This window comes from Dermacentor albipictus, chromosome 10, assembly GCF_038994185.2.
Source record: "Dermacentor albipictus isolate Rhodes 1998 colony chromosome 10, USDA_Dalb.pri_finalv2, whole genome shotgun sequence".
Classification (NCBI taxonomy): domain Eukaryota; kingdom Metazoa; phylum Arthropoda; class Arachnida; order Ixodida; family Ixodidae; genus Dermacentor; species Dermacentor albipictus.
In genome coordinates, this window is record NC_091830.1 from 75,240,948 (window position 1) to 75,258,228 (window position 17,281).

General features: G+C 47.9%; 1 protein-coding gene across 4 annotated transcripts in view; it reads left to right on the top strand.

The window, feature by feature from the left end:
- LOC135898851 (aldehyde dehydrogenase family 16 member A1-like) overlaps positions 1–17,281 on the top strand; it is a 79,106-nt gene that overhangs the window by 49,399 nt on the left and 12,426 nt on the right. For all 4 annotated transcript variants that reach the window (XM_065428026.2, XM_065428034.2, XM_065428040.2 and 1 more), the window contains 4 exons: positions 645–906; positions 6,000–6,200; positions 12,852–12,947; positions 16,576–16,806. In XM_065428026.2, the coding sequence (XP_065284098.1) occupies positions 645–906; positions 6,000–6,200; positions 12,852–12,947; positions 16,576–16,806 (790 nt within the window). The remainder of the gene's footprint in view (positions 1–644; positions 907–5,999; positions 6,201–12,851; positions 12,948–16,575; positions 16,807–17,281) is intronic.

Sequence of the window (17,281 nt, forward strand, 5' to 3'; positions counted from 1 at the left end):
TCAGATTTTCGATGATCGCCAACTGTGTTTGCCGCTTTCGTTGAGCATTGAGTGTAGCCTGCTTTTTCTGGGAGGTTCGCCCAATAAAGTTAGTTTTGCCATTCACAGTTTTGTTGCTGTGTCCTCAACCGTCACAACCACGTGACAATATCTATATCCATACAATCGTGTTTTAATATATGTTCAGACTGCCAGATGACTGTGTAATTCAGTGCCTCTAGATGGTGCAGTGTGTGTAGAAGTATGTGCGAGAGAAATTTGGTGGCATACACACCTCGTACATTATACGTTACAGCGGTGGCATGATGTGCCGCTACATCGCTTGAGTGGTAATTGCACTATTGTCGGCATTAATCGTAAGGTGGGTTCTGCCCCAATTGTTTCTTCTCTTTCTTTCCTTTCTAAGGATTATAAGAAGCCATCTTTCATGTAGAAAGCCTAGTAGTCGGTAGTCGGCGCACTGTCTTATGCTTTCTTGTCCCATTTTTTTTTTTTTTGCGCAATTTGCTTCAAAAACGTGTACCAACTTGCTCACCTAATAGATTCCACTATGTCATTTCTCGTGTAGCCTGAGGGAAAGCCTTGAGACATTGAACTTCATTAATGAATTAACCATTCCCTCCCCGTCTCTGTCAACATGGCAGGCTGCCTAGTGGACTGCTCAACGTGGTGGTCATGCCGTCGGAGGGCATCGAGGAGTTGCTGAAGACAGATGGCATTGGGCACGTGCACGTGGTGGCGTCGCAGAGCCGCTGCCGGGAGCTTCGCCGCCTGATGGCCGAGCCCCTGGTGCCCTTCTCCAGCTACTGGGGCTGCGGCCGGGCCGTGGCTGTGGTGCTCGAGGGTGCCGACCTGCACGGAGCTGCTGCTGGCATTGGCCAGTCCTTCGCCAACAGCAGTGGGAAGGTGAGTGAGAGAGAGAGAGAGCCGAGATGAGGAACCGTGCAGCATCGTACTAAGCCCATTTGGCAACGGTGTCTTACACTTGTGAACGCAAATACTTTTTTGCCTATTCTGTCCAGTAGTGGCAAGGAACAAACCACAGAAATTGAGCTATGGGTCTGTTTATTCCTCCGCTTACCCAATGTTCCTCCATTTCAGTAGTGCTACGTATGACCAGTTTACTAAAGGTACTACAGTGAAACCTCGTTAAACCGTAGTTGGCCGAAGCTCGGAAAAACTATACACATACGGTAGTACTGTTTAACCGAAATAGCATGAGATCGCCCACTTACCTGTCGAAAACGGAACTCGGAGAGAGTGCGATGAAAGGGGAAAAAACATGCAGTATTTATTCACTTCGCGTGACAAGTGTTATTTTGGTTTGATGCCGTGGCGGCCTGGCATGACGACAGCGGCCTCAAACTTACTGAAGCTACGTGCCAGCTTTTCAGCCAGCCCCCTCTTCTTGGCAAACGCTCGCATGGCAGATTCCTCAAGGTGTTAAGTATTCTCCATGCACGCGCGCAGTAGTGTTGCAGAAGTCCCGGGGGCGCATTTTCATTGCTGGGTGCCGGAGTTTGGAATACTTTTCGTTTGGAATAGAGTTGCATTATCGCGCCCCTGTTCTCGTCGTGACGATTGCATTCATTAGGCGGACGTAACGCGTAGCTTCTGCCACTGTCGGGCCTGAATCGCCCATGCTGTCACTTTCCGTGTCATCCTTATCACTGTCGCTAGGCGACACTTCAGCAACAACAGAGGCAACGGCTGCTTATAAACACTGTCCTCCCTAGATCCCTAGGTGAGGGAAAACGGCCGTTCAACCTTCGTTGGGGACGCGGCGCATTGTCGTGCTTGCAAAGCGAGTCGCCGCTGCAAACATGCTGGCGTCAACGGCTTGTTGACTAGGCACATTGTCGTCCTTGCAAAGCGAGTCGCCGCAGCGGGCTGAGCACGTTTCGGCGGTCGCTTCCCCGAAGATCGCCAGCCCTCACAGGTCGAACGTAACAATGCATTTTAAACTACTACTCGAAGCACACCGATAAGCTGCTCAGCTTAAAGTTAAGTGTCATTGGGCAATCGTGCACTTGCGGTGATGATCGCTGGATCTGCGATCACCGCTATCGTGCACCGTGATCGCGAGGCCAGCTGTCATGGTGCCAGCACAAGTCAGTAAAAAAAAACGAAGTAAACAAAAAGTGCGGCAGGCAGCTCGTGGATGCTGTGCGCCTGTTACTGCAGAAACGACGCGAGCACAACCATACAATAAGCCCCAGACCTCCTCACCTGCCCTCACTCGCTGGCTCGTGCGGAAAGATAGAAGAATGTCGCCACCTTTAGTTTTATTGATAGGGCTTATTTGCACTGAGCAAGCTAGCTACCCTATTCGTCGGCACATCCTTTTCCTCGATGCTTGGTGCCGAAAAATCGTGTTTTCTGGTAACAAATGAACCGGTCTGGGAACATTCTTGTGTTCTCGATTGTGAACGCACATAACGGGAACATATCGACGAGGTTCTGCTGTATTCTCAGTCAGTTGCCTTCAGAGAGATGATCATTAATAAAGGGAAAATGGAGACATCCGCCCAAACGTAGCAAATTGCTAGAAAGGAAACCCTTTGTAGCAATTTGCTACATTTCAGTGGACGTCTCATTTTCCCTCTATTATTTACTTCTCTCCAGCTTGTGAGCTTCTGCAGAACTCGTTAGGAAGCATACATACTGTATACTTATATACATACTGTATACATACTGTATACATACTGTATACATACTGTATATGTAAGCAACGAACACTGCGCCTTCACTACAAGACCCTGTTTTTCCAAGAAATCGAGGTGCCTGGAGGACATTGAGGAGACAGTCCCACAAGCGGCGGGCTGCATGCCTGCAGCCTCGCCGCCACCCCTGGTTCGACCCCCCTTTGCTGACCGCAGGCATCTCCCTCCGCCTCGAGTCCCGCGTTTTATGACCCTGGCGGTGTACAGTAGCCTGTGTCGTTCTGAGAGTAAAGTGGCATTTCAAAGGGAAAGGTTGTGTGTCTGCTTGCTCCCCCAAGTTCGCGAGGCGCCCTTGTTGCGTGGGAGCCGCTTGGGGCGAGTGTACGCGTGAGCCTTACTTTGCGTCGCGTTTTCTGGCCCACAGTGGCACATTCGCGGGCCGCTCTCGGCCAGAGCTAGTTTTGCAACCGAGTGCGCGGTTAGCTAGCTGAGTCCGCGGTAGAGAAACCCCTTTTTGTTTACATATACATACTGTATACTTCATAACATACATGCATGAATTAGTGTGTGTTATGTCAGAGATTATCACTCTTGCGAGATTTTGTGTGGCTCGGCACAGGACACTGAGCAACAGCATTTCTCCAGCGCACGCTGGAGAAACGAGAAACACTGACACATCTGGTGATGAGTGGGAAAGTGATCATGATATCTTATGTCCCCAAAAGCAATCAACTGAGAATATGGCCCCTTCGTACAAACCTAATTCGAGTGATGCTTAATTTGCACGCAATGCCTGTAGGGTGTTACCGTAGCTAGCATTTTGAAATGGGGCGAGGCTATTTCCGAACATTCGCTAAATCTCAGCCGAACGTTTGGTAGCACACGGTGGGGGACCGCAGTATCAAGCGCCATAAACAGTGCCAATCTTTTAGCAGTAAATGATTCTAGTTTGGTAATTTTTAGCCCAGATTCCTCATTGTAATGCATAACGTTGGCTCTGTTACATTTATTGAGTGTTATTTAAATTTGAGACCATATCTGATGTATAGATGTAAGTTGGACAGTGTTGCAAAAGTGCTTGTTGCTGTACATTTTTTGCCTTGTCAAGACCTGCACCATAAGGTCTGTTCACCCACGGCCGCTTGATGAAAACGCACAGGTGCGGCCTGCCGCGTCGCGCCACCGTCTATGGGCGAGAGCGTGGAAGCGGAGTTTACAGTTGTCGCCACGTTTCGCGAGGAGGGCGCTAGTTGTCGGGGAGAGCCCGCGCGAGGCACTGGCGGGAAGGAGCGAGCATTAAAAAGGACGCGCAGCTTAGTGGTTTTAATTTTTTTTATTCGCGTGCATCGTTACTGTTTAGTGTCACTCAAGATAGTTCACGCCTGCGTGATCTTTTATGCTTGCCCCACAATGCCGCGCAACTGTTGCGTGCCGCTGTGTACGACGAATACTTCGAAGAACACCCAAATCCGCTACCACGAGTTTCCCTAGCGACGCAGAACGCAGGGCAGCATGGCTGCGAAACATTTCCTGGGAGGGACCTGGCGGGAAAAGAACAATATAACAGCCAAATGACAGGTCATTGGTGTGTGCTCTGAATTTTACAGAGCGCCACTACAAAGCTACCGCCAACTGCGGTGCCGACAGTGTTCCCCAGTTATACAGCTACATGAGCAGGAGGACCACCTCAGCTCCAAGGAAGAAACGGCCGCGATTGGAAAGAAGATAGAGTGATCCGCAGTCACGGGCAAAATCCGCGGGCACTGTTGCTTCACATGACGAGCCTGTTGTTAGTCAGAACGGCCAGTTCAATGCCTGACAGCAATGAAACCGTAATGTCTAATAACACTGAGCCATGTTTGAAACCCGTGCTGAAATTGCATCATTTGCAGATGCATCATGCCAAACTTCTCTCTAGTTTGAAAAAACAGCCTTCGCTTGAATTGCGCCGCGTACAAGCGAAGGCCGCGCTTCTTAAAGGAGCGTTACAGGCACTTCAAGAAAAGGTCGGTGGAGCTGAGGAGCGCGCACAATTTTTTGAAAAGAACAAGGACATAGCCTATTTTACGAAGGTACTCGATGGTGTTGCACAAGGCGACAAGACTGCCGAGTTCATTAGGAACCAAGTCCGCAGTATCTCCATGAAGAAGCCTAAATGTGGTAACGTCATTCTAAGGGAGTGTGTAATTTGGAAGGCTTGCTCAAGCAAAGGATATGACCATGTAAGGTCCAGAAATCTTTTTAAGCTTCCTTGCCGTTCAACGCTGCAAAGATATATATGTTGGCCATTCAACTGGTGAAATTGGTGTCACTTCGATGATAAAGGAACAGCGGTGTATAGAATTTTTTCTTCAGCACCTTTTGCAATGCCGTGAGCTGACTTGCGGAGCAGAGGGCCGTACCATGGAAGTGTGCAAAGTTTTCCTGAGAAAGCTCTTGCAACCGGTCCCATGCAAACTGGGCAGGAGATATTAACCTGTCAGTTGAGCGACTTGTACGCCTGGCGCAAAAGCCTCTCGCCAGGAAAGTACTGTGCCTGTGATCACTACAACAAAAAGTATTATTTTTCCTACACAGACAATAAAGCAGTTACAACTTCTCCGTTGCTCTAGCTCGCCTTCTTTTTTTTAGAGTGAAAAACACAATGCTTCAGTAAATACAAGCGCACTTGTCAACAAGCGGCTGTGCTGTTGCAGAAATAACTGTTGCATAAACGAACATCTTCGAGAGTGTAGAGCGCAACGGCAAGGAAGGAGGAAACACAGACGCGCACAATGCGAACTAGCCCAAGCAACCACTTTAGTTACAAACGAACAGTTGCTATATTTTGGTAGAAACATCGCCGACCTGGTACATTCGATAGTCACGCTTACTAATATGATTAACACTATAAAAAATTTATTATCGCCCTTTAAGTAGCGGCGAGAGCATGCGAGCTGCGCTTTCATGCTGCGATCCGCCGCGGATATCTCCGGCTGATCTCCCTACTGGTGGCGCCGCTGCGGTGGCCCGGAACACTAGGGGAGCTACGCCGTATCCGCCGCATACGGCAGGCCGCACCTGTGCACTTTCATCGAGCGGCCGTGGTTCACCACTGGGCCGGTCATAAATTGAATTGGTAGCGAGTCAAAATGACAGAAGTCTACTGCTCTCGGCATATTGCCACTTAATTTTCTGATAGTTTTGTTTGCATTTTCCATACAGCATGTTGTACAAAGTACAACCCTCGTCCCTTTTCAGGGTTCCGTTTTCTTGCTTTCTTGGCAGCGATGGCGACCCTAACTGGTGTTCTTCTGGCTTGCACAACCATTCGGTGCAATTGTTTCCCTTGTGCAGGGTGAGGCGTGCGGTGTGCAAGTGTTCATCCAGGAGTGCGTGTATGCCAAGTTCATAGAGCTGCTGAGGAAGGAGCTGCGTCGCCTACGTATTGGTGCTGCCAACGACCGAACCAGCGACATGGGCGCTGTCTTCCCACCGAACCTGTTGCCGCCTCCGTCACCACCGAAGATCGCCTACACGGAGCTACCTGATGCTGAGGTTAGTCTTGAAGCATTTCGTCCACGGAATTCATTTCGTCAACATTTACTTAATTTACTCGTGGTTGTCATGGTGTTCTCGAGTTTCAGAGCAGTGTGTGGAGGTGATATGTGAAGGTGAGTAGTACGACCGAACTTAGTAGTATCAAAATTGCATCCAACCCGAAGATACCTTCGCTGTCTGATATTTAGTATAAGGAGACACGCCATCATCGGCTTGCTGTGCCGATATGTGGCGTGGGAACAATAGACTACCTGAACTCTGCATCGGTGCTTGTATGCAAACTTGACGTCATTGTGATCACACAGAATCAATACATTGGCTTCCCTTGAGGTTTTATTTAAATGCGGAAATGTTCACGACCTCCAAGACTAAAAAAATTCACCGACGATTACGGTACTCTCTAATGCAAAATTTGAGCGCAGCTCTGTACGTGTTTTCATTTCGCACTATGTTGGCTGGTGCGGACAATCTGTCTCGTGCGCCGCATTGCAAACTGAGCAAAGCGTAGGGCGACTGCCTCGCTAATCTGGAGATCGCGAGAGGCAGCACATGGGTAACACGTTAGCGCAGTTCAGAGCAGCTGCCGCAGACGGACCTCCCAGATGGCGCATGCTACTCTGGCGCCATCTCATGGCCACTGTCGCCGCACTACACTTCTCACGCTTTCGCCATGCCCTCCTCCTCCGCTTTCTGCCTCATAGTTCTGCTCTGCCTTCCTCTGCTTTCCTCCTCGCGTCTTTCGTGCCCTGCTGCGCTCCGCATTTGCTCCTCCATCCTTTGCTCGTTCGCTCAGTTTCGCTGACACTCGCTGCAGGAACGGGCGACTGCACTCTAATATAATGGTGAACGAGACTGCCTGACAGCATTCTGGGCAATAGTGATGAACTCTGCAAGGCATAGCACAAAACAAGAGAAAAAAAAAATCTGGCCTTCTGCATGCAATATGATTGTAAGGCATGCTGTGGTGGGGGGAACTCCAGCTTAGGTTTGACCAACTGGGGTTTTTTAATGGAGGAGGCTACACTTGAAAGACTACTTTTTTATTTGTGGACACATTCTCAAATATAATGAATTTTTTGAAACGATAAGTAGTTTCCGATATATTCTGAAATCTTTGTATAAGCTGGGTCCTTTGTTTGGAGGAAAATTAGCATCTAAAGAGAAAACCCTAACACAGTAGTTTGAGTATAAAGACTATCTAGAATGTTCAGGGAGTGTCATAAAGCATTAATCAATGTTCTAGGCAAATCTGAGGAAGGGTTAGAGCTCATCAAAGTTGTGAGAACAGAATGCCATCTTGACATGTCAAACATGTGACTCATTTCAAAAACTTTTTAAGAAGAGTACTGCTTTGAAAAGGTGCGTATTGCTTACTGCATACTGTTCTCTTTCTGGCAAAAAAAAATTTATGCTGATAGCTGAAATAGGACAGAAGCTATTTTACCTTCAAAATTGGAAGTGTCAGAATTGTTGTTTCAAGAAATCAAGGAAAAACATTCTGCAACATCTTTATTGGGAGCCTACCGATAAAATGTCAAGGAAATGCACCAGGCGCATAATCTGGATGCATCCCATCTTTATGCCGCTTTTTGGCCAGCTTCCTTGCACTCAAAGAGGCTTCTCGCTTCTTGCTGGAGTTAGCACTTCGATGGCCATCTTTCTTCTTTGCTCACTGAGATGCAGTGCCAGGAATATTCATGTGTAGCTGCTGTAGAATTGCAGTGGACGCAAGCAGGTTCCCAGTGTTGAAGCGTAGGACAGCTTCTGCAACAGCAGCTTGCACGGCAAAGAGAGATGCATGCTGTTGCTCTGAGACACTCCAAATCACTGAGTGAAGGCTTTCATTCGAATTCTGTGTCTTGCCCCGCTGGCATCTCTGGACCAGGGTTTTTTCAGATAGCCGCGTACGTACAGGCAGCATTGCTTCTGCCACATGTTCTGGCAAGTTGTAGAGGTGCCTGGGTTCAGGCTGTCCCTTTGCTCCTGCAGCATTGGGACGACAGAACGTTGTCAGAACATTGCTGAGAGCCCGTACTCCTTGGCGGGGTCCTTGAAAGCATCACGGCTTTCTAGCCGCACCCGGGGCACAGCATGAGCCCAAGGAACTCTTGGATGACAGATAAATCCACGATTGCAAATTCAGTTCCGCTATCGTTGACATCCTCTCTCGTGTCGACCCCCAGCAGCTTGAATTTTCGCTCCATTGCAGACTGCGACGTCAGGCACGTTTTCCGGCGATCGCTGCGCGCTCACTCGTTTCTTCAATCGTGAAGGCAGCGGTGCCTACACGATCTGTGCTAACGTGCGTGACGTGGGCAGACAAAGTGTTGACGCTAGATGTGCCGGTTTGCAGCTCGGAACTCGATCCGGTAGAATGTCCAGGCAGACCAGCAACCAGCAACTCCGGGAGTATGACAGGCCTAGCCGCCTTCCGTCGTGCAATCCACGGCCACTTGACGCGTAGTAGCCTTGAGACGACGATCTCCTCCAGCCATCCGGGCAGCGAAATGAACACCTTATCAAACATCGCGAAGCAAGCGGCTGAACAAACATAGACAACATACACAGCGGCGCGATGAAACCAGAGATAAACAAACGTAGCGAAACGCGAGAGCGGTCGAGCGCGTGCCAAACAGCGCCAGACCAATAGGAGCGAGGCGCGCGGGGGTGTGCGCGCTTTGGCCAATTGGCGGCACGGACGCAGCCTTCAGAAATGACGCGATAGTAGGGTGTACTAGAATGGGGGAATGGGTCCAACAGAGGCCACGACAAGCGGTGAGAGTGAAGCTAAAAACGTTGAAATTTGCGGCGGCACTGCAGTCACCTTTTTCTTAAAGCTTCTCCTTCTATCTAACATTCCGGCCAATTCGGTGCCTCAGCGGCCCGGCGGAACCACGCCTACCGGCGGTGGTTATGCCGGCGCCGAGCTGTCGTCTGCTCGACGCGCCGCCATTTACTGAACCCACCGTCGTGCTTGTGTTTGTTTTGTCCATTTTTGTTCCTAGTAGGTGCGAAAAAAAAAGAATACAATAAAATCAGTGCTTTGCCATGAATTGAGTTCCTCACTTCCGTCAAACGATGCCGTCTGCACGACGTTTACGCGCGCAGATGGCCCTCGCATATGTCTATGGTTTGTCTCGTAACTCGGTGACTTGGCAGAGTGTTCGAAGAATGAGAGGATGAACACATCTTAGCAAAAGAACTAGTACTGTTGTGTATTGGGTTGCTAAACCATATACAGTAGATTGAAAATTCTAGCCAAGCTTTCGCTCTTCAGAGTCCCTAAAGATGAAGAAAGGCGACGCATGCGGGAGCTCAATCTTCACTGCACCGATCGGCCATTTGGAAGTCACCGACTCCATTTGTGAGCTGCACTTTAATGCAAAGTACATACTGAGGCATTATGTGCATATCATCGAAGGCCAGAAAGTATCTACACAGCGTGGAAAGCCTGCGCTTTGGTCTGATGCGGTACCCACAATCTTTTGCTGTATCTTCCGGAGTACCTCTACGAGCAGTCCACATGAAAGAGAACGGCCTCATATGCAACAGATGAAGGCCGGTGATGAAAGAGAACGCCCCCGCTCTCAGTTGAACCGTCATTCAGATTGGAGGCATGTGACAATGGAAACCTGCGCGAGTTTAAAGACATAGACAACTGATAACATGCTTCCTAATCCAAGCAAATATAAACAATGTGTTTTGCTTTATTCACCCAGGGGATCTGGAAAACCAACTACATTTCAGGCGTATGACGCATAAAAATAGGGAAGAAAACGGCTATTCCATAAATATCTTCAAAACACACAATTAACCTACAAAAAATATGTGCTGCACGTAACGAATGTGACCCACATGTTCCCTAAATGTCAAATTGCTGCCGTTATTAGGGCATCGGTGAAATTTTCTTAGCATTCAATATAAGGAAGAAAACAAGGGTTTACCAATTTTTATTTGACCCCTAATTATGCCGCACAGTTAATGTATTCCGGTACCTCATCCCATTACTGCACATGCTCCCCATTTCTTCCGAATATGAGCTCTGCATTTTATTATCTCTTGACACAGTGAAACACGCACGCACATAAGGTTTAAAAAGGACAGGAAACTGCAGACGCGATCCATCTGACTGCGTGGCTCTGGCTCATCCAGGCAGTCATCCTCGAATGCAACTGCAACGCTGCGCTCGACCGCGGCCATGCTTTTCTTCGGCATGGTGTGACGCTGCCGACCGGCGCCTCCGCGTCCTCTGCCGTGCGCGAAGACGTTGCGTCCAGAAGAAGGCGACGGTGGCGCCATCTGTATTTTCAATAAAAAATGCCTCAGTGCGGCGCCCTCATTGGACCCACTCTCCCAATTTACTACACTCTAGTGATAGCGTCGGTTTCGCTTCATCGACGCCATTTTGAGCTGCCGCAAAATGCGCACAAGGAAAACAGCTTCAAAACAAGCGCAAAATTGTGGCCACCGCGTTCGCAAATGGCAACGGTGCGAAGTTCGAACATTTTTCACCAAATTTTGCTAATTTCGCGTTCACCCTGGCCCGTTTAAGTGCTATTTTTTATTGTTTTCCGATTAAATTTAGCTTCTAGATTTCGCGGAGGGATTCTTAAATGTATAAATGTAGCGAAAATGCACTTTTCCGAAAATCAACTTTTTGTGATTTTTTGCCGTTTCGAGACCCGCGTCTTCCCTTAATGTGCACCCAGTGCATGGCACACAGGTGTTCTTGCATTTCGCCCCCATCGAAATGTGATCAACATGGCCGGGATTCGATCCCACGTCTTTGAGCTTAGCAGTGCAATGCTGTCGCCATTGCGCACCACGGTGGGTGATGCACCAAAACAAGAATTAAGTGAAAAAATAAAACAAAAACAGATTACAGCATTTCAGGCATATCAAGAGGGAGGCGAAACATGACAAAACCTTAAACAGTGACACAGCTGTTGAACCACATTTTAACCAAGTCACATCCTACATGAAAATAAGGCATGTATTTGATTGTAATGCAGTCACAGTTACAAGGCGAGGGTGCACTTGGGGGATCCAAGAAAAACTCAACTATGCAAACTGATCTACAATGATACAGAGTAAGTTACGGATTATTCAAACTTGGCGTGGATTACCAGAAAGGATTGCTATGAGGACACATTTCTTTCATGCTGTATCAACTGTGGTAGCTTCGTGGCTATGGCATTGATACTGCTCAGCCCAAGGTTTGCACATTGCATAGTACAGGCGATGGTGGCTGCAGTTTGATGGCTGTTTCCGATGGTTGTGGAGTGCAAGCAGATTTGTGCATAGGGTACACATGGTATGGAACCCCAGTTAGTCAAATTAATAACGCAGTTCTGTGAAGTGCCCCATAATGGGAGCAGAGTTATGGTGCCTAAAGCTCCACAGTTGAGCTAGCATGTGTCAACTACAGTCAATGACAGATCTTCCGGACGCCCGATAATTCGGGCGCCTTCGCGGCACTGCCACGATGCCCTATAGAATCGGTGTATAAGAATGGCTAAAATGTCGGATGCAAAAGCCCTTCCCTGTCCTATTTTCTGGACTTCTTGCCGTGACCACAAGACCGAAGTGGCATTGATCGAAGCCACCACTGCTGCCATTTTGATTATCTTGCCGCCTTGAGCAGGCGCTCTCGCATGCCGATCTGCTGGCAGCCCTAGCCACCACTGTGGCACTCCGGGCCTAGCTACTTCGACGTTTGCTACCAAGCTTCTTGCTGGTCGGTGCCATGTTTTTTATTGGAACCGCTCACCACTGTTTGCAATGGCGCCGACTCTGCCTTTCTAATCTTCGCCAGTGGCTTCGAAGCTTGGAAAGCATGATGCGTTGCATAATGCCGGTTCCCGAAATTCAGCTTCGCCTCAATGCAGCAGTGGCGGTGAAGTGTATGCAAAGTATTGGGGTGAAGCACACCAAGAGTGGAAGAGGTAATTGTCATGGGACAGAGTATGTAGTGCTTAATTATACACGCAGGCACTCGCCATCTTCTGCCTCAGGGCGAGCACCGATACACCTAATAAGTATACTGGCAGGCCTTCAGAGCTACCTTGGATGTGCCTATAGCAATTTGAGCGCTCAAGGGCAGTAAAAGACATGCATTCTTTTTTTTCCGGCGTTGACTGTATCTCGGATGCCCAAGTATTTTGCAGGGCTTTCATCTATGTGCGTTATATAATGGTTGTACGTGCAAACCCCTATCATTACCTGATTAATGTTGCTAATTGAGGATTTTACCATTTGCATTTGTGTTGTGGTCTTTTATATTGCAATTATAATTAGACTAGTAATAAAGATTTTGTATTCAACCTTTGTTGCCGTAACCCGGAAAGAGCCTTTAGGATGAATAGATGGAAGGTGAAGTAAAGAGGTTAGCATCTTAGCTTTACTTTGTTGCATCCATTATTATGTTATATATGTGTTTGTGACATTGAGGTATGACTGTGGCAGGTATCCTCGTAATGAATGCCAGTGCAAACAATTTGTTGGTTAGAGTCCAACAAAGCCAGAATAATATTGCAAGCCCGCTTTGTGGCTTCGTTCCGGACAGTGGTCTATGCAATATTAATTTAAAGGTATTTTGCTAATCAGGCATAGCCTTGGACATGATCTCATTAAGAGTTATGCTTTCAGCTTCTTTCAGCAGCTCATGCAGACAAGCACCCCTACCCACCGAGGCCGGCACTGTTTGCGGACGTTGCACCATCTTCACCAGTTGTGCTCGACTCGGTATGTTGCTATTTTTTCACTCCGCTCGAGACTATCTGGTGCACCAGTTATAAGTGTACACCTGTGAGTTTATAATTGGCCTTGAGAGTGTTGCAGTTCTGGCCAGTATAAGAGGCAGTGTATGTAAACAGTTAACAGAACAGCTTTGTGCCCTAGTAATGGAAGGAGTCTGGATGGTGTTTCTGTGATGTAACCTCATCTTGTATCAACAAGAAAAACATAAGGCAACGCATATCATAGCTGTATGTAAAAGCGCAACACAACTTACATTAAGCGCATCACAAAACATGACATTTTCCTCTGAGCAGACAACCTTCCCAACAAGTTTTCAAGCCTTCTGCTCAGCTGCCATGTTTGGACAGCAAACTAAACTGCATCATTTTTGATTTCGATGCTGTTTAGCAAAGCTTTTTCTTTCTTTTTTGATGGCTTTGTCAGAATTGAAGCAAGGTTTTTAAGATGGCCACTGTCCACTTAGCCATCTACTTTGCTCTCTGTAGCAAGTATTGGAACATCTCGCTGTGTGTGATGAGGTTCTTTCAATTAATTAATCGTGGCTGAGGCACTGCCTCAGCCATGAAGTGACGAAGTTGTTCATTATCGCACTGCAAGCAAGCAATTAAAGGACATCCAGCACAAGGAGGAACAGAAACTCTACAAACTAATCAAACACGCACATAAAAAAAGAATTAAGTCTCCAAAGAAAGTGTCAAAGTCAAAAAGGGCCTACGGTTTCATGGTCTGCAGTTGAGTTGCAAGATGAACTCGAGCTGGTGACGGAGGGCAGCCCTCGGAGCATAGAAGCATAGAGCCTAGAACCCTCAGGCGAACACCCGGGATCCAGTGATGCAGCATAAGTCCGGATGCGACGTTGAGAACAAGGGCAGGTGGCCTTGGCATGGTAGAGGTCTCGACGCCAGACACCACTGGCTTCACCTCTGCTCCCGGTGCATGGACTTCATTTTCCTGACGTCGCACGGCATCTTCCTGCATGCGATCATGAGAATGCGGTGTGTGAGAACATGGTGATGCGCCCCTGGAAGGTCGCCCAGGTCCAGTGGAAGGAACGAAGCACGGGCCTGAGGCCCGGCGACTTCACTCCTGCACCTAGAGTGCTGGCAAACTCCTTCCTCCACGCAGGCTTATTGTTCCAAGTCTCCCCGACTTCTTCTTTCTCCTCTTTTCCCTCGCTTCTTGTTGTTGCTGTTGGAATTATTTCTTAGGCGTGCTCATGCTACCGCTGCAGTGACTCGTCGTCGCCTTCGCATGGCTGACCCACTCCGATCACGGCACTTGCGCACTTCACACATCACACTGTGATAGCTGTTATTCTGTTTCATGCTTAGCAGGCATTCAGAAGCTGTGCAAGAAGTACGATCATAGACTTTTCACTTCCCAACGTATCAAAGTGCAGCTATTTTCAATATGCCGAGCTTGCTACGGAATAAGTGCTTCACATAATACAACCCCAATGTCTGGGATCTAATGTCAAGCCAGAACGACACGTTTGGGCACTTTCGTGTATTTCCGGTATGTGATGTACCCCATTTGCAACATAATGCGACCACAAGTATAACACGAAGGGGAACTTTTGATCTCTCATAAAAAAAAAAAAAATATGCGTACAGTGGAACCCCGTTGGCACGTTCCTCGCTGTTGTTTTCTGGCGGATACATTGCGTTCGAGCAGTCGCAACCTAAATCCCATTGATTTCCATGTATTATGTTCCCTTTTGATATGCCGTCATTTTGTAATGTTCCCATATCTTGTTTGAATGCTGCAGTCATTTAAATTGAGAGATGCTGAGGGATATTTCCTCTCGCACATTGCTACAATAACGTATACAATAAATGTATACGTTACAACGGTTAGTACTTTGCAACAGACAAACAGTACATTGCAGGAAGCGTCTGATATATTGCAACAAGCTACAAAAGTTGGCAGTAAGTAACTGAACTTGCAGAAGCATATCTGGAGAAAACATGCACCTAGCTATTGGTGAAGTATCTAAAAAGTGTGCACTGGTTAAAACTACTGATGTGCGAATGTTCTAAACTTCGAATGTTTGATTCTATCAGTATCAGATAGAGAGCCTATCAGTTCAATATAGGGCATAATTCGATATAAGCCTGCTAGAGAATTCGACGTTGTAAAAGCACATACCATTTATAAAATCACTATATTGATAAACTGGCTTAGCTTCGCAGGAAGTAGTCCTGTGTTTTCTTCTGCTTGAGCAATTTCGCATCCTACGAGGCACGGACTTCTCCACATTGTCTGAAGAGTCGGAGCAGCTGAAGCTGCAGCCTTCCACATTCGCGCAGAATCGCCAGTCTAGTGCAAGGGCACCAATCACCCTGGAGGATGTGGGCAAAGAATCGTCATTGCTTTCCTCATTGTGCCCATTTTCACTTGTGCTCGGTATGATGTCGGCAATGTAGTCTTCATTTTCGGGCTCTCCCATGGTTGCGACACCATCATCCGCATTCACAAACTCGTTGGCCGTTGATTCGTCAATGGCTTCCAGAAATTCCAGAATTCCAGAAACACTGGCAATGGCTTCACCGAACTCATCAGAATTTTCAGCCGCCACCGTGCACACGGAAGCTGGCACGTCTGAAGCAATTTCGTATGAACCATTTGTACAAGGTCGCACATACGCATCGGGCATCACGGCCACCGGGTCAGGAGTTTGTCCGCTTTAGTCCTAATCTCCCCCATACATATTATGAAAGATCGTGCTGAGTGCTCCTTGGAACCTTGCACGCTTAGGCGTCATCCTACTTCTCACTGTGTTCGACCCGATTTATGATTTCGAGCTCCACGGTGAAAGGCAGATTCTGCCACTTCATCACGGAAACACTGCAGGAGAAGGCCCGCAAGGCCAGAGTACATTCTAACAAGGTGCAAACACAATGAACCACAAAAGCAGCGAGACAACTCGCACTTCCGCCAGCTTGTATGACAAGGGCACAAGAGCCTGTGATTGGCTGTCTGAGCTAGTGCGGTGGGCGGACCAGGATAATTTTTACCGAGGGGGGGGGGAGGGGAGGGTGGAGTCGACGACTCGCCCGATGTGATGCGGTTACGGTAGAGGAGCGGTGGCTGGATGGAGATGGAGCCGCGCCGCCGGGTTTCCTCGCCGTTGCGAGGCAAAGCCAACTTCTGGGAGCACTTTTGCACCGCGTGACGTTCTATATATCGAGGGTCCCAGCTATCTTTGTTCGATGTAAGTGTAATTTCGGCTATATATACTTTTGTAAATATACCATGATCATAAATTGTTTGATATACAGAATAATTTGATGTAAACAGGTTCAATATAGTCGGGTTCGACTGTATTCGAACCCCCCAAAAATTGCTGTTGTTGGTTCTTTAAGTTGGATTCGCTGCATTACAACCGTGCTATGCGGTAAAGAATACTTGTGCAGTGAAGCATATCAAAAGTGAGCAGGGGGTGCTGTCATGGGGCCCCTGCGGATGCTTATGGCTGCCCGACACTACCAGCTCAAGTACCCACTCTGTGCTGCCGCTTCATGCATTTGATGAAGCGTTTGGATATTCGCTTACGTGGGCAATCATTGTCGGCGATTTCTGTGCATTTAAAAACTTGTTTGTTTGTTTACAGGTGGGTTTGCCACTGGTGTTGGTGACTCAGTTCCGTACAGCCAAGGAGTCGGTGACACTGGTGAACAGTGCAGTGCATCATTCGGAAGTGAGCTTGTGGACTGAAAAGCTGCCTGTCGCCTTGGAGCTTGCAGCTGCCTACAAGGCGACATCAGTCTTTGTCAATGGACAGGGACTCCGTGACGCTTCCGTTGAGTTTGGATCGCGCAGTGGGGTCGTCTGCGGTGAGCGGGTGAGTTGCTTGTGCCTACAGCAGTAGTTTGGTGATGCCTGAGTACACCTAGCGCCAAAATATAGACAGGCATGAAAGATAAATATAGCATAGACCACTTATAATGCAAGTCGCCCGAGTCTCTAATATCTGCCCTATAAGCAATAGCAAGCTATAATAAAAATATTTTTTAAACTCTTGCACATGTTCCAAACATGTAGGCCAAGCAGCCACTCATATCTGAGAATCAAAGCATGTGACCAGGATGTTTGGATCTGTTTACACAAATGTTGAAAGGCTGACGCCCAAGGACCTGCAGCCTTGGCATCAAGCACGCAGAGTGACAAAAAATTATATAAAGGAAAGTAAGTCACCAGCTACGTTTTTAGACCTGCTCGATTATTCAGGATTCCCTGTGGCACTGCTACCAACTTCATAGAACTAATATCGAAGGGCAACTGAAATTTCACGCACTGTATGGTGCTTCATTAAGGCC